Source organism: Heterodontus francisci, chromosome 19 (assembly GCF_036365525.1).
Source record: "Heterodontus francisci isolate sHetFra1 chromosome 19, sHetFra1.hap1, whole genome shotgun sequence".
Classification (NCBI taxonomy): Eukaryota; Metazoa; Chordata; class Chondrichthyes; order Heterodontiformes; family Heterodontidae; genus Heterodontus; species Heterodontus francisci.
In genome coordinates, this window is record NC_090389.1 from 79,952,281 (window position 1) to 79,976,768 (window position 24,488).

At 42.2% G+C, this 24,488-nt stretch overlaps 1 protein-coding gene across 3 annotated transcripts in view; it reads left to right on the forward strand.

Moving 5' to 3' along the window:
* The window catches only part of fancd2 (FA complementation group D2), a 99,668-nt gene that overhangs the window by 51,462 nt on the left and 23,718 nt on the right, over positions 1 to 24,488 (forward strand). For all 3 annotated transcript variants that reach the window (XM_068052083.1, XM_068052082.1, XM_068052084.1), the window contains 11 exons: positions 1,181 to 1,282; positions 2,475 to 2,590; positions 5,902 to 6,042; positions 6,363 to 6,479; positions 8,552 to 8,680; positions 9,848 to 9,966; positions 10,714 to 10,824; positions 19,022 to 19,149; positions 20,108 to 20,207; positions 23,096 to 23,218; positions 24,371 to 24,464. In XM_068052083.1, the coding sequence (XP_067908184.1) occupies positions 1,181 to 1,282; positions 2,475 to 2,590; positions 5,902 to 6,042; positions 6,363 to 6,479; positions 8,552 to 8,680; positions 9,848 to 9,966; positions 10,714 to 10,824; positions 19,022 to 19,149; positions 20,108 to 20,207; positions 23,096 to 23,218; positions 24,371 to 24,464 (1,280 nt within the window). The remainder of the gene's footprint in view (positions 1 to 1,180; positions 1,283 to 2,474; positions 2,591 to 5,901; positions 6,043 to 6,362; positions 6,480 to 8,551; positions 8,681 to 9,847; positions 9,967 to 10,713; positions 10,825 to 19,021; positions 19,150 to 20,107; positions 20,208 to 23,095; positions 23,219 to 24,370; positions 24,465 to 24,488) is intronic.

A 24,488-nucleotide genomic window follows, 5' to 3' on the forward strand; every position in this document is an offset into this window, starting at 1 on the left:
TGTAATTTTTGACCTGGTGCTGTTTAGAACTGTTTTGTCATGTATATTTTACAGATTTTTATGAATAAAGTATATTTTGGAAATATAATTTTTTAAAAAAGTAACAGGATACTCTGCACTAAAGCTTGGGGCAGCCACGGCAGAGGCTCAATGGGGAAAGACCACTGTGTAAGGTCCCGCCCACCAAGATGAACTGAGGGGCTGGATCCATGGGAAACCCCTTAACTATATCCAGAAAATATTTGTTTTGCTGTAAAATGTGCATAGCATGTAAAATGAAATGGAAGGGTTGTGAGGCAACTCACTCCTGTATTGAAGAAAACTGATTTCTTTTGCACTCTTTGTATTATTTGACTTTGTGCTTTCTGGAACTGTTTTGTCATGTATTTTTTACAATTTTTTATGAATAAAGTATATTTTGGAAATAACAAAAAGTAACAGGATACTGATTTTGAGCTTTTGCGACCTGATTGCTGGCCAAAAATGGGGATGTAAATCGGCCCCGGTGCGACTGACATGAACCGGGTTAAATCTGGAACATTTATGATTCTTGAGATGAAAGTCTCTTTTCACTAATTCAATCAGTTTGACCTGGATACAAGTTATAAAGTCTCCAAGTTAAAAGGGTATGTGTTTTAGAACACGTTTTCCAAAGTTAATCTGAAAATGATATCAGATAGAAGCTATTCTTCCTTCAGGGGTGAGAAATTTCCCCCAAATGGCAGATTTACGACATTGGGGTTTCGTAAATTCACCATTGGCTTCTTTGTTTCAGACCTTGACCAAACGATTGGCTTTAAAAAAAATTGGAACTGTCAGTTTGATTGACAGTTTGAGTAGGAACTGCTGCTTCAGACCTTTGGGGCAGCTTTATAGTTTTCCGGTGGGCTTTAAAAAAAAATTGGAACTTTGTTCTACAATTTTACATTCTACACATTGGCCTGGAAGCATTTGCATTCATTACAGATCATCAACAGTGCTATAATTCCATGCTTCCTTGTCAGAAAAAAAATTCAGCCTTTTTTGTCTTCAGCCACTAATTTTCAGACCCTTTGGTCAATCTCACCCCTGTTCCTCATTGTAACTACTTATCTTTTATTTTGGTACTTAAAATGCTACTGCTGTCTTTAGTGTTCACTTTGAAGGTTCTAACTTGCTCTTATTTCCTTTAATATTTCAGCAACACCTGGATATGTCCCTCCTCTGGCAAACTTTGATTTGGAGATCACTGAGGTTCCTCCGACCATAGCTCCTGCAGCACCAGCTAAGAAAGGGAAGAAAGGTGATCAAAGCTTTGGGAAAAAAAGGCTTCTGGTAGTTTGGGGAATTGGTAGCTATGATGGGCCAGATAGGGGAGATGGTGGCGTAGTGGTAATGTCACTGATCGCATAATCCAGCTGCCCAGGCTAATGGCATGGGGACAGGGGTTCAAATCCCATCATGGCAGCTGGTGGAATTTAAATTCAATTAATAAATATCTGGAATTGAAAGCTAGTCTCAGCAATGATGCCATGAAACTGTCATCAATTGTTGTAAAAACCCATCTGGTTCACTAATGTCCTTTAGGGAAAGAAATCTGCCGTCCTTACTTGGTCTGGCCTACATGTGACTCCAGACCCACAACAATGTGTTGACTCTGAACTGCCCTCCGAAATGATCTAGCAAGGCACTCAGTTGTCAAGGACAATTAGGGATGGGCAACAAATGCTGGCCTTGTCAGCGACGTCCACGTCCCATGAAAGAAAAAAAAGGCCTCTCTTGCTCGTCCCAGTTTTTCTCCAGATCATGAACCATCGGTGCCCAAGAGGGTGGTTCATGATCTCATCCCAGAGTTCAGGCAGTAGCACTCCGTGTCTCTAGTTGTTGCGGTCGCCATTTTCCTATCTCCCCTCTTTCTGTGACCGATAGCATGTTTGGAGAGATGGGATAAGGGGCTCTAGATTGGTTCTGAAGTACCTACTCAATTTCAAATGAAACACTAGATTACTGCTGGGCTAGCCTGTCTATCCAATGAATATCTGAGCTTTTTACAGTTGCAGAATCCGAAGCTTTAGTCACTGGCTACAGTGAGTTAGGCAATCTCAGCCAAGATGGCAAGAAGGGAGAGGAAAGTAAGCCAGGTTTCCTGCTGCTGACCACAATTCAATGACTATTGTGGGAAAGAATGCATATGCAGGTGTTAGTGAACTGATCAAACTCTGCTGTGGTTCCTCATTCCTGTTGAATAGCCTGCTGATGCTTGTTGCCTCGGCTCACAGGTAAGGAATAGCCACTTGGCTGGGTTACTAGTGAGTGGGCTGGTGCCTTTGGAACTGAAGCCAATATCCTCAGCAGAGAAAGAGGGAGGGAAATGAACAAAAAATTAGGTACCAGTAGACTAATAGTAAAACTCCTGGGGATTAGGGTCTAATGCCAGTCAATTCAGAGCCTGGTGGGAGTTAATTTTTTGTTTTTATTTGTATTTTTTGTTCAAGATCAAAAGGATAAGAAGCAGAAATCTGAAGGTAACAAGAACTCCTCTACAGACAGCTCTCAGACTGAGGAGCCTGCAGAAGAAAGTCAAGTGCAATCTGAGAGTGCACAAGGGAAGGTACAGTTAACAAGGACAGGCAGGTGTTTGGCTCTGAGAGCATCCTTTGGCTCTGAATTTCACTGCAAACGTGTTCCTGTGAAGCAATGACTCCCTCTTTCTCTCTTTATCCTACTTTCCCTGTTGGTCAGAATGTGTGCCTCACAGTTGGGAAAATTAGCAGGTGAGAGTTTGCAGGTGTAAATCTTTGTCCCACCATTCTGTGGTGCAATGTATTGCTGTTTGAGTGCTCATCCATCCAAACTCAATGTATTTCATTGAAATGACTCCCAGGTATTTTTTTTTATCATATTGTAGATCACTTGGAGTGTTTATGTTTGTGAATGCACGGAGTCTGGTTAATAAGACTGGTGAAGTACAGGCGCAGATTGACATGTGGAAATATGATGTTGTGGCTATAACAGAGATCTGGCTCAAAGAAGGGCAAGACTGGGTGTTAAATATTCCTGGATACAAGGTGTTCACGAAAGATAGGGAAGGAGTGGCAGTATTGATTAAGGACAGCATTGCAGTGCTGGAAAAATAGGATATCCCAGAGGGGTCGAGGACAGAATCAATTTGGCTAGAGCTAAGGAATAAAAAAGGTGCAGTTACATTGCTCAGTGTTGTTTATAGGCCACCAGCTAGTGGGAAGGACATGGAGGAACAGATTTGCAGAGAAAATTACAGAGAGGTGCAAAAATTTATAGGGTAGTTAATTATCCAGATATAGACTGGGATAACAGTACTGTAAAGGACAGTGCGGGACAAGAGTTCCTAGAGTGTGTTGAGGATAATTTTCTACAACAGTATGTTGCTAGTCCAACAAAAAAGGAGGCAAGCACTGCTGGACCCGGTTCTTGGGAATGAGATGGGCCAAGTGGATCAAGTATCAATAGGAGAGCATTTAGGGGATAGTGATCATTGTATCATAAGGTTTAGGCTGACTATGGAAAAGGACAAAGAGCAATCCAGGGTGAGAATAATTAACTGGGGGAAAGCCAACTTCAATGGGGTGAGAATGGAGCTGGGGCAAATAAATTGGAGTCGAAAGCTGGCATGAAAACCGGTAGATGAACAATGGGCTACCTTCAAAGAAGAGGTAGTTCGGGCACAGTCAAGGTATGTTCCCTCGAAGGCGAAGTAGAGCAAACAAATCCAGAGCTCCCTGGATGACAAAAGAAGTAGCGATTAAGATAAAGAAGCAAAAGTGTGCTTATGATAGAAAATACTGTTGAGAACCAGGCAGAATATAGAAGGTCCAGAGGGGAAGTGAAAAAGCAAATAAGAGAAATAAAGAGAGAGCATGAGAGGAGACTGGCAGCTAGCATTAAAGGAAATCCCAAAGTTTTCTATTGGCATATAAATAGTAAAAGCGAGGAATGGGGCCAATTAGAGACCAGAAAGGGGATTTTCACTTGGAGGCAGAGGGCATAGCTGAGGTATTAAATGAATACTTTGCATCTGTCTTTACCAAGGAAGAAGGTGCAACCCAGGCAATGTTGAAAGAGGAGGTAAGTCAGACACTAGAGGGGTTTAAAATTGATAAGCAGGACATATTAGATAGGCTGTCTTTACTTAAGGTGGATACAACCCCAGGGCTGGATGAGATGTATCGAAGGATACTGAGGGAAGTGAGGGTGGAAATCACAGAGACACTGGCCATAATTTTTCAGTCTTCTTTAGACCAAGGACTGGAGAATTCCAAATGTTACATCTTTGTTCAAAAAAGCGATAAAAACGATCAGCCCAGCAACTACAGGCCAGTCCGTTTAACTTCGGTGGTGGGAAAACTTCTAGAAAAGATAATTTGGGGCAAAATAAATAGTCACATGGACAAATGAGTTAATTAAGGAAAGCCAGCATGGATTTCTTCAGGGAAAATCATGTTTAACTAACTTGCTGGAATTTTTTGAGCAAGTAACAGAGAGGGCTGATGAGGGCAATGTTGTTGATGTGGTGTACATGGACTTTCAAAAGGCGTTTGTTTGATACAACAGTCTTGTGTGCAAACTTGTAGCTCATGGAATAAAACGGACGCTAGCAATGTAGATACTAAATTGGCTGAGTGACAGGAAACAAAGAGTAGTGGTTAATGGATCTTTTTTGGGCTGGAGGAAGATTTGTAGTGGAGTTCCCCAGGGATCAGTGTTTGGACCCTTGCTTTTTGTGATTTATATATATTATTGACCTAGACCTTGGTGTACAGGGCACAATTTCAAAGTTTGCAGATGACATGAAACTTGGAAGTATTGTGAACTGTGAGGAGATAGTGTAGAACTTCAAAAGGACATAGACATGTTGGTGCAATGGGCAGATAGGTGCAGGTGACGTGATTCATTTTGGTAGGAACAACATGGAGAGACAATATAAAATAAAGGGAACAATTCTAAAGTGGGTGGAGGAGCAGAGGGACCTGGGTATATATGTGCATAAGTCATTGAAGGTGGCAGGACAGGTTGAGAGAGCAGTTAATAAAGCATACATATCTTGGGCTTTATTGATAGGGGCATAGAGTACAAGAGCAAGGAAGTTATGTTGAACTTGTATAAGACACTGGTTCGTCCCCAGCTGGAGTATTGCATCCAATTCTGGGCGCCGCACTTGAGGAATTGGAGAGAGTACAGAAGAGATTCACGAGAATGGTTCCAGGGATGAGGAATTTCAGTTATGAAGATAGATTGGAGAAGTTAGGACTGTTTTGGTTGGAGAAGAGAAGGCTGAGTGGTGATTTGACAGAAGTATTCAAAATCGTGAGGGGTCTGGACAGAGTATATAGAGAGCAACTGTTCCCACTCATGAAAGGATCATGAACGAGAGGGCACAGATTTAAAGTATTTGATAAGAGAAGCAAAAGTGACATGAGAAAAATCTTTTTCACGCAGTGAGTGGTTAAAGTCTGGAATGCGCTTCCTGAGAATGTGGTGGAGGCAGGTTCAACTGAAGCATTTAAAAAGGAATTAGACAGTTATATGAAAAGGAAGAATGTGCTGGGTAATGGGGAGAAGGCAGGAGAGTGGAACTGAGGGAGTTGCTCTTTCAGAGAGCCGGTGTGGACATGATGGCTGAATGGTCTCCTTCTGCACTGTAACAATTCTGTGATTCTATGTTTGTTTTAGGATGGGGAAAGAGGAGCTTGCTAGGATAGTTAACATGGTGGATGTTGGTGACCAATGATTTATATATCATTGATAATGTCCACACTATTTGCAATATAAAAGAGTAAAATGAATGATTGATGATCCACAATACACTTTTAGGAAATGTCTGTGTGTGTGTGTTCTATAAATATCAAGGTGATATTTCATGCAATATTATCATGTATTCTGCAGGAAAACACTGAAGATGGGAAGGTCTTTGTGAACTTGCCCAATTACAGAGCCTACTTTAGAGAGCTGGATACAGATGTATTTTTTGTCCTACAATGCGGACTGGTAACCAAATCCCTACTGGACACTGAGCTGCACACCAAGGTCAGTGTATGGATAGTCCTTATTTTGTTTGTCATCAGGAAAGCTGTCTTAAAAATTCATAAGGCAGTTCAAAAAGATTCTGTCCACTTTATTCTATTTTTGGTATAATAGTAATATACTTCTACACAGCAAGAAAATATTAGATTTATAATCACCTATACAGTTCGGTTCTGAGATAATTAGCTGTGTAATGTAACATTATCAACTTAACCATATTATTAGTATAAATTTAATTGCTAAGTAGTGTTAAAATGGCTGTTAATTACAAGCTGACTTGTGGGTCAGTATCAATATTGAGGGTCGTTTTTCTTGTCTTGCAGGCTACTGAAGTTGTACAGCTGGGGTCAGCAGAACTAGTGTTTCTTCTGGAAGACCTATCTCGTAAATTGGACTACATGTTGGTAGCAACTGCTCCCAAGAAAATGCTCTTCTTAAAGGTACATAAGTCATTAAAATTGAAAAAAGTACGTGCTATTGGAAGGATATTATTGGTTTTTTAAAAGATCATTAAGCTTCTCTGGAATAAAAGCAAAATACTGCAGATGCTGGAAATCTGAAATAAAAACCAAAAAATGCTGGAAATACTCAGCAGGTCTGGCAGTATCTGTGCAGAGAGAAGCAGAGTTAACGTTTCAGGTCAGAGACCCATCTTCAGAGCAGCTTCTCTGGAATATGGAAGCATAATATGAAATAGCTCACATGCTGTAATATTTGACTAGATAATAGCATAAACAGTTTATAATGTACACACTGTATTCTGTGCCATTGGGTCCCGCTTTGCAAACCTTTTCCAAATGATCCTTGTTCTATTTTTACTTGATACATGAGAAAAACTGGATTGCTGTAGTCACTCATTATAACTGATGAACTGTTTGAATTTGACATATTCTGCATTGCACATTAGCTGTTTCAATTAAAGATGGCTCAGTGTCAAAACATATTGCTGTACTAATGCCATGTGTCTGTGAGAGAACATAGGTTAATATTTCCTACATGATAACGTCCTCATCTCAGTCAAGCTGTTAGCGAGGGGAGGGAGGTAGAAGATGGTTCTTGGCAGAGTGAGGCACTTGTTCTTTGGGAGACCAAAAAAACCAGAAGCGGAAGGCAGCCAACTCAAGTGTCACCAGCTGACTTTTTTTTGTTCTTTCATGGGATGTGAGTGTCGCTGGCAGAGCCAGCACTTGTTGGCCAATCATTATTGCCTTTGACAACTGAATGGCTCGCTAGACCATTTCAGAGGGCCATAAGTGTCCACCACATTGCTGTGGGTCTGGAGTCACATGTAGGCCCGACCAGGTCAGAGCAGCAGATTTCCTTCCCCAAAAGAACCAGATGGGTTTTTACTACAGTTGATAGTTTCATGGCACCATTACTTAGACTAGCTTTCAATTCTGGATTTTATGAATTAATTGAATTTAAATTCCACCCATGGTGGGATTTGAACTGTGTCCCCAGGGAATCAGCCTGGACCTCTGGATTACTAGTCCAGCGACTTTCCACTGCGTCATTGTCTCCCCAGTGCTTTGATATAGGCACAGAATGCCTTCATCTTTCAGTTGTTAAATTGCATAATATAGTAAGAAGGGAAGAAAATATAGATAGCATCAAAAGTAGATTTGAAAATGGGACAAAGTGGAAAAACAAAGTTGCATCTTAACATTGTAGCAAACGATCCTGAACATTCTTACATATAATTGTTGTTTTAGTCACTAATCATTCCTTGAAACTCTCCACCTAAGTTACTTTTATTTGTGATCGCTTTCTTCCTTCAAAAACCATGCAAGGAGCCCCAATATATTCCCTTTGATTTGATGAAAGGTCACAGACCTGAAACGTTAACTCTGCTTCTGTCTCCACAGATGCTGCCAGACCTGCTGAGTATTTCCAGCATTTTCTGTTTTTATTTCCAATATATTCCCTTATGTGAATGGGGTGGGTGGAGGTTGTAAAAATGCAAGCTGATTTGTTGTATGTTTTTACTGTAGCAATCCAGAGTCTTAAGCACAAAATGTAGGTGAGCATTCCAGTGCAGTACTGAGGGAATGCTGCACTGTCAGAGATGCTGTCTTTCAGATGAGACATTAAACCGAGAAGACTTCTGTCTCGGGTGGAGGTAAAAGATCCTATGACACTATTTCAAAGAAGAACAAGGAAGTTCTTGGTGTACTAGCCAATATTTATCCTTCAATCAGCATCACAAAAAAAAAAGATTGTCTGTTCATTATCATATGGCTGTTTGTGGAATCTTGCTATGTACAAATTAGCTGCCATGTTTCCTATATTACAACAGTGATTATGTTTCAAAAGTACTTAATTGGTTCCAAAGCACTTTGGAGCATTATGAGGTTGTGAAAGGTGCTTTATAAATGCAAGTCTTTACTTATTTCAATGTGCTTGGGGTGTCTTCTATCTTGTTTGTAATGTGATAGCTGCATTGTGAATAAATGAGGATTAAATTCTCTATATTTCTGGAAGCACATTGTACTATTTTCTCTTCTTCACATAGGTTAAAGGAGATCGAGATGTCGGATTTTCGCATTTGCGCCAAATGACTCCTCAAGCACTCGCTCAATTTACTGTAGAGTTGCTCAATCCATTGTGTAACCATTTGGAAAATGCTCACAATTACTTTCAGGTAAAGGCTGGTGTCTGTGGAGACATATAATTAGCCATGCAATGAGATGTTGAAATGTGATGAGTTAGCTCATGAACCCTGAAAGCAGGTGAATTACACTTTTTTCTAAATCATGAGTTGTTTTATCCTTGATCAGTACGATATAGGATTTCTCTTCAATGCATAAAATAAAATTTAAAAGGTTAGGATGTGGGTTTGCTCCTATGATTCTCCTATGTGATGTTTTCCAATCTCAGTTGTGTTATGGTAAGGGACTGAGCAGTGGAAGACACAGTCCACAGGAAAGGATAGAAAATTGAAGGGTTATTTACCTTAAATTCCTCTTGTATAGATTATGGTAGTTATAAAACCCTCTGTCCAGAACTCCAGCATGTACTTGTGTGGCATCAGGGAGGGACTTCAAGGAAGAATAGAGTTAAAAAAAAGTTAAACCTGAAAATGCAACTGAAACAATACTCCGCTGATAGCTTGTTGGGTATTTACGCACATGGTATGGTACCGAAATGTAAATTCCAAAAGGTCTCATTAATCTCTACTGAGTTATCTGATTTTAGCCCGTTGGCAACACAGGCTCTGCAATTGATCTCTGTACCAGTGGGTTAGGCTAGGTTTCCAATCTTGATTACATTCCAATGATCTCTTTTGAGAAACACACGTATGGATATTAGGTCAGAACAAGATTCAGCTCCTTTTGAGGTCCCCAAGGTTAAACAGACATCTGGCAATCAAACTCTGGGCTCAAAAAGGAAGCACGACTACTTGAGTCAGGTACTGGAGAGTAGCAGTGGGACTCTACCCCAGCGTGAGTTACCGCCTTCAAGTGATGAAGGATGAAAGCTGCAGGTACATGTACCCCAAGACCATCTCTGAACCAAGTAGGAATGTGCTCCCTTGACCTCTCCGCACTGCTTTCTAACCTTGTGTGAAAGTGCCACTGTGGGTAAAAGCTGCTTGAGTCTTCTGCAAAGAATGGAAATTTACCAAGTTGGAACACATAAGGTCAAATCCTCCCATATAAGAATTAATTAATGTTGCCTGGAATTGATTTAATTTATTGAAACTTCAGTGAATACTTAGAAAGACAAATTCCTTATTTTAAATTTGTGGAATGTGTTGGTGAATACTGACTGTTTTTCTTTTTAATTTGCTGCTGTTTTTGGTGTGCAGGTGATGATAGCTGAAAACAATGGTGTGGTAGATGTTCTGGGAGCAGATGTAAAAGAGCATCAGCGGATGGCTGCATGCTATCAGTTACTACTTCAGATCTTGAACACGCTGTTTGCTTGGTAGGTACAGAGTTTGCTATAGTGGGAGATGGCTAGAGGCTAATTGAAAGGAACTGATGCATCGCACTGTGTGAGTAAAATCAACAGGTCTTTCAGAGATGTTTAATAAAACTTATGTCATGCAGTGGCTGGTGTTTCTTTCAGCCCATGTTCCAATTATTGGCACAGTCATTTTCTTAAAAAGACAGGCTGTGCATTAATTTTCAAAGTTAGCACCTTCATTGAGATCAGTGGTGTGGTGTGGTGATGTGATTGCTGGAAGTGAGCATATCCTGCTTTTAATGATCATCCCAGTACTTTGGGGCATTAGTTGCCGTGCTTATGGCCGGCTTGCTTGGGTCTGAAGTTGAGGCGTGGGCATGGGGAAGCTGTGATCAACAGGCTGATCGGCTGTTAGATCATTAGTTCCAGCACAGCATATCCAAGTGTTGGCAAATCCCATTATCTGCTGCAAGGTCTTTTCCATTATACCAAATAATCAAGTTTCCACGATATTCTAGCACCATCTCAGAACTTATTTTGAACTGTCATGACTTGGTTACTGGAACACACACACCCACATGCAAATCTCTCAGTACAGCAGATAAAAATAACATCTTAACTAAAGTGAGCAAGGAGAGGAGATGGAGGTTCTATGATTTGGTTGTGGTAAAATAGAACAATTGCTTTCTCACTGGGATAGGATTAGAAACTGGAAACTTTACTGGTACAGTAACAGAGTTGGTGTTTTTTTTTAAAAACATACAGGTGTGGCTTTGCCCAGCATGAAAACCGTAAACTACTGAAGTTAGCACTTGGTGTCCTGGCAAACAGACTGAAAGCAGGAGATGGTGAATTGGAACTGGAAGAGCTCTTCAGGTATTAGGAACTTTTCAGTTATGACCATACTGTTAAAACATAAGTTCAGTACAATTTGCAACTCCTAAGATACTTAAGCAGCCCATGTCCATATGCAGCAAGACCTGGACAACATTCAGGCTTGGGCTGATAAGTGGCAAGTAACATTCGTGCCATACTAGTGCCAGGCAATGAAAATCTCCAACAAGAGAGAATCTAACCATCTCTCCTTGACATTCAATGGCTATACTATAGCTGAAGCCCCCACTATCAACATCCTGCGGGTTACCATTGACCAGAAACTGAACTAGAGCAGCCACGGAAATACTGTGGCTACAAGAGCAGGTCAGAGACTGGAAACTCTGTGGCAAGTAACTCACCGCCTGTCTCCCCAAAGCTCGTCCACCACCTACAAAACACAAGTCAGGAGTGTGATGAAATACTCTCCACTTGCCTGGATGAATGCAGCTCCACTAACATTCGGGAAGCTTGACACCATTCAGGACAAGGTGGTCCGCTTGATTGGTACCCCACTCACTACCTTAAACATCCACATTCACTCCCTCCACCACTGATGTGCAGTGGCAGCAGTGTGTACCCTGCGACCTCATCCACCTAGAAGAGCAAATGCAGCAAACGTGTGGGAACACCACTACCTACAAGTTCCCCTTCAAGCCACACACCATCCTGATTTGAAAGTATAGAACATAGAACATTACAGCGCAGTACAGGCCCTTCAGCCCTCGATGTTGTGCCGACCTGTGAAACCATCTGACCTACACTATTCCATTTTCATCCATATGTCTATCCAATGACCACTTAAATGCCCTTAAAGTTGGCGAGTCTACTACTGTTGCAGGCAGGGCGTTCCACGCCCCTACTACTCTCTGTGTAAAGAAACTACCTCTGACATCTGTCCTATATCTATCACTCCTCAGCTTAAAGCTATGTCCCCTCGTGTTTGCCATCACCATCCGAGGAAAAAGGCTCTCACTATCCATCCTGTCCAACCCTCTGATTATCTTATATGTCTCTATTAAGTCACCTCTTCTCCTCCTTCTCTCTAACGAAAACAACCTCAAGTCCCTTAGCCTTTCCTCGTAAGACCTTCCCTCCATACCAGGCAACATCCTAGTAAATCTCCTCTGCACCTTTTCCAAAGCTTCCACATCCTTCCTATAATGCGGTGACCAGAACTGCACGCAATACTCCAGGTGCGGCCGCACCAGAGTTCTGTACAGCTGCAGCATGACCTCGTGGCTCCTAAACTCGATCCCCCTACTAATAAAAGCTAACACACCATATGCCTTCTTAACAGCTCTATTAACCTGGGTGGCAACTTTCAGGGATTTATGTACCGGGACACCAAGATCTCTCTGCTCATCTACACTACCAGGAATCTTCCCATTAGCCCAGTATTCTGCAATCCTGTTACTCCTTCCGAAGTGAATCACCTCACACTTTTCCGCATTAAACTCCATTTGCCATCTCTCAGCCCAGCTCTGCAGCCTATCTATGTCCCTCTGTAACCTACAACATCCTTCGGCACTATCCACAACTCCACCGACCTTCGTGTCATCCGCAAATTTACTAACCCACCCTTCTACACCCTCTTCCAGGTCATTTATAAAAATGACAAACAGCAGTGGCCCCAAAACAGATCCTTGCGGTACACCACTAGAAACTATACTCCAGGATGAACATTTACCATCAACCACCACCCTCTGTCTTCTTTCAGCTAGCCAATTTCTGATCCAAAGCACTAATTCACCTTCAATCCCATACTTCTGTATTTTCTGCAATAGCCTACCGTGGGGAACCTTATCAAACGCCTTACTGAAATCCATATAGACCACATCCACGGCTTTACCCTCATCCACCTGTTTGGTCACCTTGTCAAAAAACTCAATAAGGTTTGTGAGGCACGACCTACCCTTCACAAAACTGTGCTATCTCTAATGAACTTATTCTTTTCAAGATGATTATAAATCCTATCTCTTATAACCTTTTCCAACATTTTACCCACAACCGAAGTAAGGCTCACAGGTCTATAATTACCAGGGCTCTCTCTACTCCCCTTCTTGAACAAGGGGACAACATTTGCTATCCTCCAGTCTTCCGGCACTATTCCTGTCGACAATGACGACATAAAAATCAAGGACAAAGGCTCTGCAATCTCCTCCCTGGCTTCCCAGAGGATCCTAGGATAAATCCTATCTGGCCCAGGGGACTTATCTATTTTCACACTTTCCAAAATTGCTAACACCTCCTCCTTGTGAACCTCAATCCCATCTAGCCTAGTAGTCTGTATCTCAGTATTCTCCTTGACAGCATTTTCTTTCTCCACTGTAAATACTGACGAAAAATATTCATTTAACACTTCCCCTATCTCCTCCGATTCCACACACAACTTCCCACTACTATCCTTGATTGGCCCTAACCTATCTCTAGTCATTCTTTTATTCCTGATATACCTATAGAAAGCCTTAGGGTTTTCTTTGATCCTATCCGCCAATGACTTCTCGTGTCCTCTCCTTGCTCTTCTTATCTCTCCCTTTAGATCCTTCCTGGCTAGCTTGTAACTCTCAAGCGCCCTAACTGAGCCTTCACGTCTCATCCTAACATAAGCCGCCTTCTTCCTCTTGACAAGCGCTTCAACTTCTTTAGTAAACCACGGCTCCCTCGCTCGACAACTTCCTCCCTGCCTGACAGGTACATACTTATCAAGGACACGCAGTAGCTGCTCCTTGAATAAGCTCCACATTTCGATTGTGCCCATCCCCTGCAGTTTCCTTCCCCATCCTACGCATCCTAAATCTTGCCTAATCGCATCATAATTTCCTTTCCCCCAGCTATAATTCTTGCCCTGCTGTATATGCCTGTCCCTGCCCATCGCTAAGGTAAACCTAACCGAATTGTGATCACTATCACCAAAGTGCTCACCATCTTCTAAATCTAACACCTGGCCGGGTTCATTACCCAGTACCAAATCCAATGTGGCATCGCCCCTGGTTGGCCTGTCTACATACTGTCAGAAAACCCTCCTGCACACACTGGACAAAAACAGACCCATCTAAAGTACTCGAACTATAGTATTTCCAGTCGATATTTGGAAAGTTAAAGTCCCCCATAACCACTACCCTGTTACTCTCGCTCCTGTCAAGAATCATCTTTGCTATCCTTTCCTCTACATCTCTGGAACTATTTGGAGGTCTACAGAAAACTCCCAACAGGGTGACCTCTCCTCTCCTGTTTCTAACCTCGGCCCAGACTACCTCAGTAGACGAGTCCTCAAACGTCTTTTCTGCCACTGTAATACTTTCCTTGATTAACAATGCCACACCCCCCCCCCCCCTCTTTTACCCTCTTCTCTGTTCTTACTGAAACATCTAAATCCCGGAACCCGCAACATCCATTCCTGTCCCTGCTCTACCCATGTCTCTGAAATGGCCACAACATTGAGATCCCAGGTACCAACCCATGCTGCAAGCTCACCCACCTTATTCCGGATGCTCCTGGCGTTGAAGTAGACACATTTTAAACCAAGCTCTTGCTTGCCAGTGCCCTCTTGTGTCCTTATAACCTTATCCCTGACCTCACTACTCTCAACATCCTGCACACGAACTACAATTTAGGTTCCCATCCCCCTGCTGAATTAGTTTAAACCCCCCCGAAGAGCACTAGCAAATCTCCCCCCCAGGATATTGGTACCCCTCTGGTTCAGGTGAAGACCATCCTGTTTGTAGAGGTCCCACCTACCCCAGAAAGAGCCCCAATTATCCAGGGAACCAAAACCCTCCCTCCTACACCATCCCTACAGCCACGTGTTCAACTCCTCTCTCTCCCTATTCCTCACTTTGCTAGCACGTGGCACGGGCAACAACCCAGAGATCACAACTCTGTTTGTTCTCGCTCTAAGCTTCCACCTTAGCTCCCTGAATTTCTGCCTTAAATCCCCATCTGTCTTCCTATCAATGTCGTTGGTGCCTATGTGTACCACGACTTGGGGCTGCTCCCCCTCCCCCTTGAGGATCCCAAAAACACGATCCGAGACATCACGTACCCTGGCACCTGGGAGGCAACACACCAACCGTGAGTCTCTCTCGTTCCCACAAAACCTCCTATCTGTTCCCCTAACTATGGAGTCCCCAATGACTAATGCTCTGCTCCTCTTACCCCTTCCCTTCTGAGCAACAGGGACAGACTCTGCGCCAGAGACCTGTATCCCATTGCCTACCCCTGGTAAGTCGTCTCCCCCAACAATATCCAAAACGGTATACCTGTTGTTGAGGGAAACGGCCACAAGGGATCCCTGCACTGCCTGCTGGTTCCCTCTCCTTCCCCTGACAGTAACCCATCTACCTTCTTCTTTTACCTGAGGTGTGACTGCCTCCCGATAACTCCTCTCAATAATCCCCTCCGCCTCCCGAATGATCCGAAGTTCCTCCAGCTCCAGTTCCCTAACGCGGTCCTCGAGGAGCTGGAGCTGGGTGCACTTCCCGCAGATGCAGTCAGCAGGGACACCCTTGGCGACCCTTACCTCCCACATTCTGCAGGAGGAACATTCAACTGCCTTAACCTCCATTCCCACTATTCTAAATTCCCAAGTTTTTAACCAATCACACGATAAAACAAGAAGAGAAATAGAAAAAGCCTTACCTTACCTACACACAACCGAGTCCTTTTTTTTGGTAAGAGGAGGAGGGCGGGTGCGAGACACTGCAAGAGTAGTGTCTCGGGTTCAGAAACAGCCCAAATATATAAGTTTCTACTTACCCAGCAGTCCCTGCTCCACCGAAACTCCTCGCTCGCAATGCCTGTGCTCCTGGAAAAGCTGCACAACGAAAAGGGCTATCACTGTTGTCGCTGGATCGAAACCTTGGAACTCCCTCCCTAACATCACTGTGGCTGTACTGCACCAGATGGACTGCAGCGGTTCAAGAAGGCAGCTCATCACCACCTTCTCAAAGGCAACTGGGGATCAGCAAGAAATGCTGGCCTTGCCAGCCACACCCACATCCCATGAAAGGAATAAATATAAAGTTCTGTTTACTGGATTTGGGGCCAAAATGATAAATAAAGCTCAGGAGTACAGATAAAGGCTTTAAGAAGAAAATAGTGCCTCCAGCCCTCCCATACCTCTGAATTTTATTTTTCCTGTTCACTTTTCTACATGATAACGACCTCTGCAACTTAAATTTGACGTAGGTTTTTGGTGTAGAAAAATGTTCTAAGGTGCTTCACAGATGAGCAATTAGTCAAAAATGAACAGCAAGAGTAAGAAAGTAGCATTGGGAGGGATGACCAAAGCTTTGTCAAAGATATGGGTTTTAAGGGGGCTTTAAAGGAGGAGAATGCAGTGGAGAGGTTTGTGGAGGAAATTCCAAAGTGTGGGTCCTAGACAACTGACGGCATGGCTGCCAATGGAGTAATAAAGGGAGTGAGGGATGCACAAAAGGACAGATGAGTGGAGACTTTGCTAGGGTGCTACAGGGCTGGAGGAGGTTACCGAGTTGGAGAGGAGCAAGGCCATGAAGGGATTGAAACATGAGAATGAAAATTTAAAACTCAGGATTTAGCGACTGGGAGTCAATGTATGTCAGCAGGGTGATCCCTAATTGCCCTTGCTTATCAAGAATCTGTCTACCTCTGCCTTAAAAATATTCAAAGACTCTGTTTCTACTGCCTTTTGAGGAAGAAAGGTCCAAAGATTTATTTATTTATTTAGAGATACAGCACTGAAACAGGCCCTTCAGCCCACTGAGTCTGTGCTGACCAAAAACCACCCATTTATTACTAATCCTACATTAATCCCATATTCCCTACCACATCCCCACCATTCTCCTACCACCTACCTACACTAGGGGCAATTTACAATGGCCAATTTACCTATCAACCTGCAAGTCTTTGGCTGTGGGAGGAAACCGGAGCACCCGGCAGAAACCCACGCGGTCACAGGGAGAACTTGCAAACTCCACACAGGCAGTACCCAGAACTGAACCCGGGTCGCTGGAGCTGTGAGGCTGCGGTGCTAACCACTGCGCTGCCCTTATTCATGACCCTCTGAGCGAAAAAATTTTCTCCTCATCTCTGTCTTAAATGGGTGACCCCTTATTTTTAAACCGTGACCCCTAGTTCTAGAAACATCCTTTCCACATTCACCCTCTCAAGACCCCTGAGGATATTATATGTTTCGATCAAGTCACCTCTCACTCTTCTAAACTCCAGTGGATGCAAGCCTAGCCTGTCCAATCTTTCTTCATACGACAACCCGGCCATTCCAGGTATTGGTCTAGTACACCTCTCTGAACTGTTTCCAATGCATTTACATCCTTCCTTAAATAAGGAGACCAGTACTGTACACAGTACTCCAGATGTGGTCTCACCAATGCCCTGTATAACTGAAGCATAACCTCCCTACGTTTATATTCAATTCCCTTTGCAATAAACGATAACATTCTACTTGCTTTTCTAATTACTAGCTGCAGCTGCATACTAACCTTTTACGATTCCTGCATTAGGACACCCAGATCCCTCTGCATCTCAGAACTGTGCAATCTCTCTCAATTTAGATAATATGCTCTTTTTTGTTATTCCTGCCAAAATGGACAATTTCACATTTTCCCACATTATACTCCTTATGTCCTCTTCACAACTTATTTTCCTACCTATCTTTGTGTCATCAGCAAATATAGCAACCATACCTTCATTCCCTTCATCCAAGTCATTGATATAAATTGTAAAAAATTGAGGCCCCAGCACTGATCCCTGTGACACACCACTCGTTACATCTTGCCAACCAGAAAATGACCCATTTATGCCTATTCTCTGTTTCCTGTTAACTATCCAATCTTCTATCCATGCCAGTATTGGAGCATACACCACGAGCTTTTATTTTTCGCAATAACCTCTGATGTGGCACCTTATCAAATGCCTTCTGGAAATCTAAGTACAATACATCCACCAGTTCCACTTTATCCACAGCACATGTTACTTCTTCAAAGAACGCCAATAAATTGGTTAAACATGATTTCTCTTTCACAAAACCATGTGACTCTGCCTGATTACCTTGAATTGTTCTAAGTACCCTGCTATAACGTCTTTAATAATAGCTTCCAACATTTTTCCTGTAACAGATGTTAAGCTTGTAGGTTCCTGCTTTCTGTCTCCCTTTATGAATAAAGGAGTTACATTGGCTATTTTCCAATCTAATAGAACCTTCCCTGAATCTAGGGAATTTTGGAAAATTAAAAAACCAACGCATCAACTATCTCACTAGCGACTTCTTTTAAGACCCTAGGCTGAAGTCCATCAGGATCCAGGTTGACTATTATCTGCCTTCTGAATTAGGCTGTTATGTCACTCCGTATTTCAATCTACTACCTGCAGTTGAAGAAGAAGGCTCACCACCAGCTTCTGAGGACAACTAGGGATGGGCAACAAGCCTTGCCAGCGACACCCACATCCCAAAAAAGAATCAAGAAAATAAAATTGTTACCCTTTTAGTTTAGTTCCTCCTGCATTTTACAGGTTTTTTCTTCAATTTGCAAATATGAATTTTCATGTGTAAGTTTTATACACAACAGAAGAGCTTACTAATGTATCCAAATATTTTATAATTTTAAACACTTATGTACCTTCTCAGACCAGCAAAAACGTCTCGTGGTAGTCAGTCATTCCTCATGCATTATTCCCTTACGTTCTGGGTTCAACTGTGCAGTGCTTCTCTGTACATGGTACTCCAAATGTGGTCACACCAGGGCCAAATAAACTTTTAAAATCACCTCTCCCAGGACTTGCACATTTTTACCCTTGCTATGCATCCCAACATTTTTTTTTAACAACCTGGGAATTTGTACACATTGATGTATTTGGGAGTAAAATCCAGATTAAATCCAAGCTAAGAGGAACAAAAAATATTTTCTGTTACCAACTCAGTTTTAAATATTTTTATTTTCCCCTTCTAAAATATTTTCTGTCCATCCTTCACCACGTGCAAAAGCTGCTGTTTGTTAATCTGGCGGTAAGGGAGTGCATTAGAGGTTACGGATTTTTCCCTTTTCCACTCATTTATATTTTAATCCTTCCTCACCAGAGCAGTTCTCTAATTTCACTTGAAAATGGAACGTTTTGCAGATAACAAAGCCTATGAAATTGTTAGTCCACTTAGGAAATTCAGTCTTGTGCAACTAACACAATATCCCCTCTATCTTTACAGGCAGACATTTCGGTACCTGCAGAATTTCCACAGCAGCATTCCCTACTGTGTCTCGGCGGTCACCCTTACCCAGCTTCTTATTGTCATAGCAGAGCGAACTCTAGATGACCAGTACAAGGAGAAAATAGGTTTGTCTCGACTGTTCTGTCTTTGGCATCATGTTTATAATTTCGGTTCAGGAGGTGGGAGAGTGCAAGATTGTAGGGTATTAATGGAAGAAGGCAGCTGGAACCTATTTGGCTACCGTGAACAATATTTGAAAGTGCTGCCAGTGTTGCTTTGAAATTGTGAATCCACTCAGATGGGGGAATGACTATCCCTCCATTTCTTTTGGTAAGTGGCTAGCTTCTTCATGGCTGTTACTTTGGCTCATTTATGCAGCATGGGCACGTCAGTGCAATAGCAACAACTTGCATTAATATTGTGCCTTAAACATAGTAAAATGTTCCAAGGTGCTTCACAGCTGCATTATTAAACAAAGTTTAACACTGGACCACATAAGGAAATATTAGAAGAGATGACCAAAAACTTGGTCAAAGAGATAGTTTTTAAGAAGGATCTTGAAGGAGGAGAGAGAGCTAAAGCAGCGAAGAGGTTTAGGGACGGAATTCCAGAGCTTCGGGCCCAGGCAGCTGAAAGTACAGCCACCAATTTATGAGTAATTAAAATCAGGGATGCACAAGAGGCCAGAATTAGATGAGCACAAAGTTCTCAGAAGGCTGGAGGAGATTACAGAGATAGGGCACTAATGCACAACGTTGATTCTGCAACTACTTTCTAAGTGCACTGCTCTTCATGAGACAATGTGTATCCTGTATTTTATTGGGCTGACAGTGTTATAAATGTACAGTGGCAATATGATTCACTTCTGTTGCTATGGAGTCTATTCTAATTCTAACATGCCTTTTTTACCTTGTGTCTCTGATTGCATTTTTAAATATTTCCATTAATGTAGTAGAAAAACTTGTAGCTAGTTTACATATATAATGAGATTGATTTTGTATTGTCGATATGTATGTCTGTATGATGAAGATTTCGTGAGTGTTTATATGGTTGTAGTGATTGCTCACAATGTTCTCCTTTCAGCATCAATAGCGCGAGGCTTCTTGTGTCAATCTTGGATTCTACCCAATGGGGAAAAAGAGAAAGGCAATAAATACAATGAAGCTCTGGAAACCCTCCTGTGGTGAGTACAATCAGAAATCAAATTAATTGACTGGGATGAAGATGGAGCTGTGTTTGACAGTCTCTAAAAGCAAGTCTACATTAATGCAAATGAGATCATTATTATGTTTGATTATGACTCTTGGCTAGTGGAAAAGCTTAGATGAAAAGACTGGCAAAGAGAGAATATGAGAATAGAATGGCAGTCAACATAAAAGGGAACCCAAAATTTTTCTACTGGCATGTAAATAGTAAGCAGGTAGTAAGAGGTGGGTGGGGCCTTTTAGGGGCAAAGAGGGTAATATATGCTTAGAGGCACAGGGCAAGGCTAGAATACTTCATGAGTACTTTGTATCAGTGTTTAGTAAGGAAGAAGAATCTGACAACATATTGGTAGAAGTGGAAAAAATAGAGGCAATGGATAGGGTAAAGATTAAGAGTGAGGTGGTATTGGAAAGGCTGGCTATGCTTAGGGTAAATAAGTCACCTGGCCCAGATGGCTTGCATCCCAGGTTTCTAAAGGAAGTGGGGGTGTAGAAAGTGGAAGGGCTTGCCATAATCTTCCCTAGATATGGGGGAGGTGCCAGAGGATTGGAGAATGGCAAATGTGACACCCTTATTCAAGGGTCTAAGGATAGTCTAGCAACTATACGCCAGTTAGTTTAACGTCAGTGGTGGGTAAGAGATTTACTAGAATGGTACCAGGGACGGGGGATTTTAGTTACGAGGATAGGTTGGAAAAGCTGGGGTTGTTCTCCCTGGAGCAAAGGAGAGTGAGGGGAGATTTGATAGAGGTGCACAAGATTAAGACAAGCTTAGATAAGTTCGACGAGGAAAAAGTGTTCCCATTAACTGATGGTACAAGGACTAGGGGACACAGATTGAGGGTTTTAGGTAAGAGGTGTAGGGGAATGTGAGGAAGAACTTTTTTACATGGTGTTATGACAGTGCTTCTATATTTTTTAAGTTATTTTGAGGAATCGTATTTTAGAATTATGGACATTGTTTTATTTGGGAAAACTGAAAAGGATTCCATGGATGTTTTTTTCACTGAGGTCATTGAAAGGACACTGAGAGGACTTGGTTTGTAAACAACCCTTACTGGAAGTCATCTTTCTTAAGATAAATACCCAGCAGGGGCTTTTTGACTTGGAGGAGATGTTTACACAGAAGTGCTAAGTCGAGATTTATGGGGTCAGGAGACTTGACTCTTGAGAGATTATTTTTGGTTTCACTTTGGACAGTGTGTTGGGGTGTGAACTGTTTTGAAGACTGTTGGAGAAAACCAGCTAAGAGAGCAATCACCATTGGCATCCTCTTCCATCTCTTTGAGAACTTCCTGAGAATCAAGTGCAAGAAATAGAGAAATTGATGCTGCATTTCTCTTGAAAAGCTTGCCAGAAAACCCTGTTGTCGCATTTCTCCTGCAAAGCATGCCAAACTGATCTTTAACGTCGCCTGAAAAGAACTGTTCTAGAAAGATCTCAGTGACAGCCGTCTACGTGCATTTGGGACGCCAAACCAAAAAGGGACAACCGACATCTTTCCATATCTTTTTTTTTTCTTCAAGAATGAACAAGTATTTGGCCAAAGTATTCTTTTTGTCTTTTTTTTGTAATAGAGCTCTGAAGAGAAAATCTCTCTTTTTCAGTTAACGTGTGTGTGTGTGGCTAAGGTAAAAGGGAACTTTCATATTTCACTCTGTGTTAATGCTTTGCTTTGTTACTGGTTATGTCTTGCTTTGTAAGAAACTGATAATTTTGTTTATGAAAGAAACCTAGTTGGTGTATTTTAATCTGGGATAAAGAGTAGAGTCTATGATTGTATTGGTAACTGGGTAAAGATTTAAATCTATGTTGTAACCTGTGGAGAAGTGGAATTAGAAAAGACAGTGCACTCCTCCCACCTCGGTTGTAACAGCAACGAGTGCCCACGAGGGTGCTGGAAGTGGCGACAATCATATTTTCAAAAGAAAACTGGATGGGCACGTGAAGGAACTGAACTTGCAGGGCTACAGGGATTGAGGGGGAAGTCGGACTGACTGGATTGCTCCTCAGAGAGCTGGCATGGACTCGATGGGCTGAATGACCACCTTCTGTGCCGTGAATGACTATAACTCTATAAAGTAGACATTGATACCACCTGCTAGGGTATATGTGAGAGTGCCCAATCTCATTTGCCTGGCCTCTAGTTGTTCTTCTGGTGAAACTGTTATTTGAGATCAGAAAATTGGTGTTCATCACTCTCTAGTATACATCCAGGTTCAACCAATTTATAGCATCCTTGGGCTTCAATGTATCATGACAGCTTGTGGTGCAGTTTGTTTACCAGCAGCTAAGAAATCCCCTCCTCTTTTCTCATCTTTTTCTTCCGTCTTTTAACTTAATGATCTTGCTGGGATTAGAAACTTAATTTATAGCTAGTTAGAAGACAGAACCACGTTCTACCACCCTTCAGCCCAGAATGTTCATGCGCAAGTATATTGTGGCACTGCATCGGGGTGATGTCTTTTTGGGCATGTAGAATACATTTGGGACCAGTGAGTTGGTTTATTTATAAATACACTGTATATAAATGTATCTTTTGCCTGAAATGTTCATTGAAACTATGTATAAATATGTTGTGTGCTTTTTGTTTTGTGGTGGCTATATACTTTCCAAAGCAAATAGGATATTTTGGATACTAAATTGCTCCATATCACTCAATGCTAATTTCCTTTTAAATAGCTGCATTCGCAGGCCGAGAGAATGTTGTTTGCTTTCCCTGTTTTACTCGTAAATGTTGTGTGGAGGGGAATAAAATAAGAGAAAGGTTTGCAAATTATGTGAAGTACTGCTGTGTTGGGTGACCCAGCATCAGTTGAGTGTTCAGTAATCTGATGGCTCATTTTTGTTTTTACCGTGTTTGCAGTATTTACCTGAAGCATACGGATGACGTGTTGAAATCTGTGGAGGAAATCGCTGGTGTGGGCATTCCTGAACTGTTGAACAAGACAAAGGATGGAAACTCAAATACATTTCCAACACTGACCAGGTGTGAACAGAGTGTTGCCAATATTAGCACTTTTGAAGTTTTTGCATAACCATTAGCAAAAATCACACACAATTCAACTCCCTGATATTGCAGTAGCTGACCACCACTCCCCACTCTCTCCACCCCCACCCCCCCCCCCGACCCAATCCCAGTCTGTGCTGAGTTAGCTCAGCTGTGGGAGATGGTGGTGTGCTGCAGTTGGCCTCCGTGCTCTTAAGTATGTGGAAATATGAGAATATTCTTGCTTCAGATCATTGTCCAAGGTTACCTGCTGCAGGTATCCAATGAAGACAGAATCAATATCCGCATACTAATGCTGACTGTCTCTTGTCTCACATGGATGAAGCACCCAAGAGCCAAAGATGATTATAAAACTGTACCCTATTTTGAGTCAACAACTTGGGGAGGGGGAAATCAAATGCTACAAGCTAAGGTGGAGCCCATTCGAGACAACATTGTTTTGAGCAGAACGTGAACGTGAGTTTTGGCTATTCCCAGCACAATATCTTCTTTAGTCAGGAATTGCCAAGGGGAAGTTTTGTTGACTGATGTTAAATGAGCTGGGAATAAGTTGGTTGGCTGCCACATTTAGGGAATAATAGCATGGGAAGTGAAGAAGACTAGCAATATGATAACTTAAATTATTTAGCTTAACTTGCTTGGATTGCACAAGCTAATAGCCAATGGAAGTAGTGTTGATGGTCATGGAGAAGTATGCATCTGAGACCATCCAGCCCTCTCAAATAGAAGAGCATGTATAATGGCAAGCCAAAAGCAATGGATTTAAATAGAAGTTAAATATGGGGTTTCACTTTAACTGTGCTTAACCTGGGTGTATTGGAGCTGAATTCAGCTGTGCCATCAAATGACAGGAAACTGATGTTGATGGTCTCCTGCAGTGAGTACCCAATCTCACTGGCCACTAAGATATCAACTGGGATCCAAGCATTCAATGACAGAAATGGAAGGAAAATTGGAGAATGAGTCATCCCAAGGCCACTCTCATTGTGGCCACATATTGAGCAGCAGCAGGAAAAGTTTGCCACCCTTTTCAGTCAGTGTTTGGTGTGAAAAGACATCAAGGTGAAGAAGGGGATTGAGGGTAGGAAAACTTGGAAAAACGGTGAAATAAGCTGCTTAATTTCTCTACAGGCACACATTCCTGATCTTCTACCGGGTGATGATGAGGGAACTGGACAAGTCAGTAAAGAATATTCCAGCTGGCATGCAGTCCGATTCAACTGAGGTAATACAGATCATATTGTTTTTT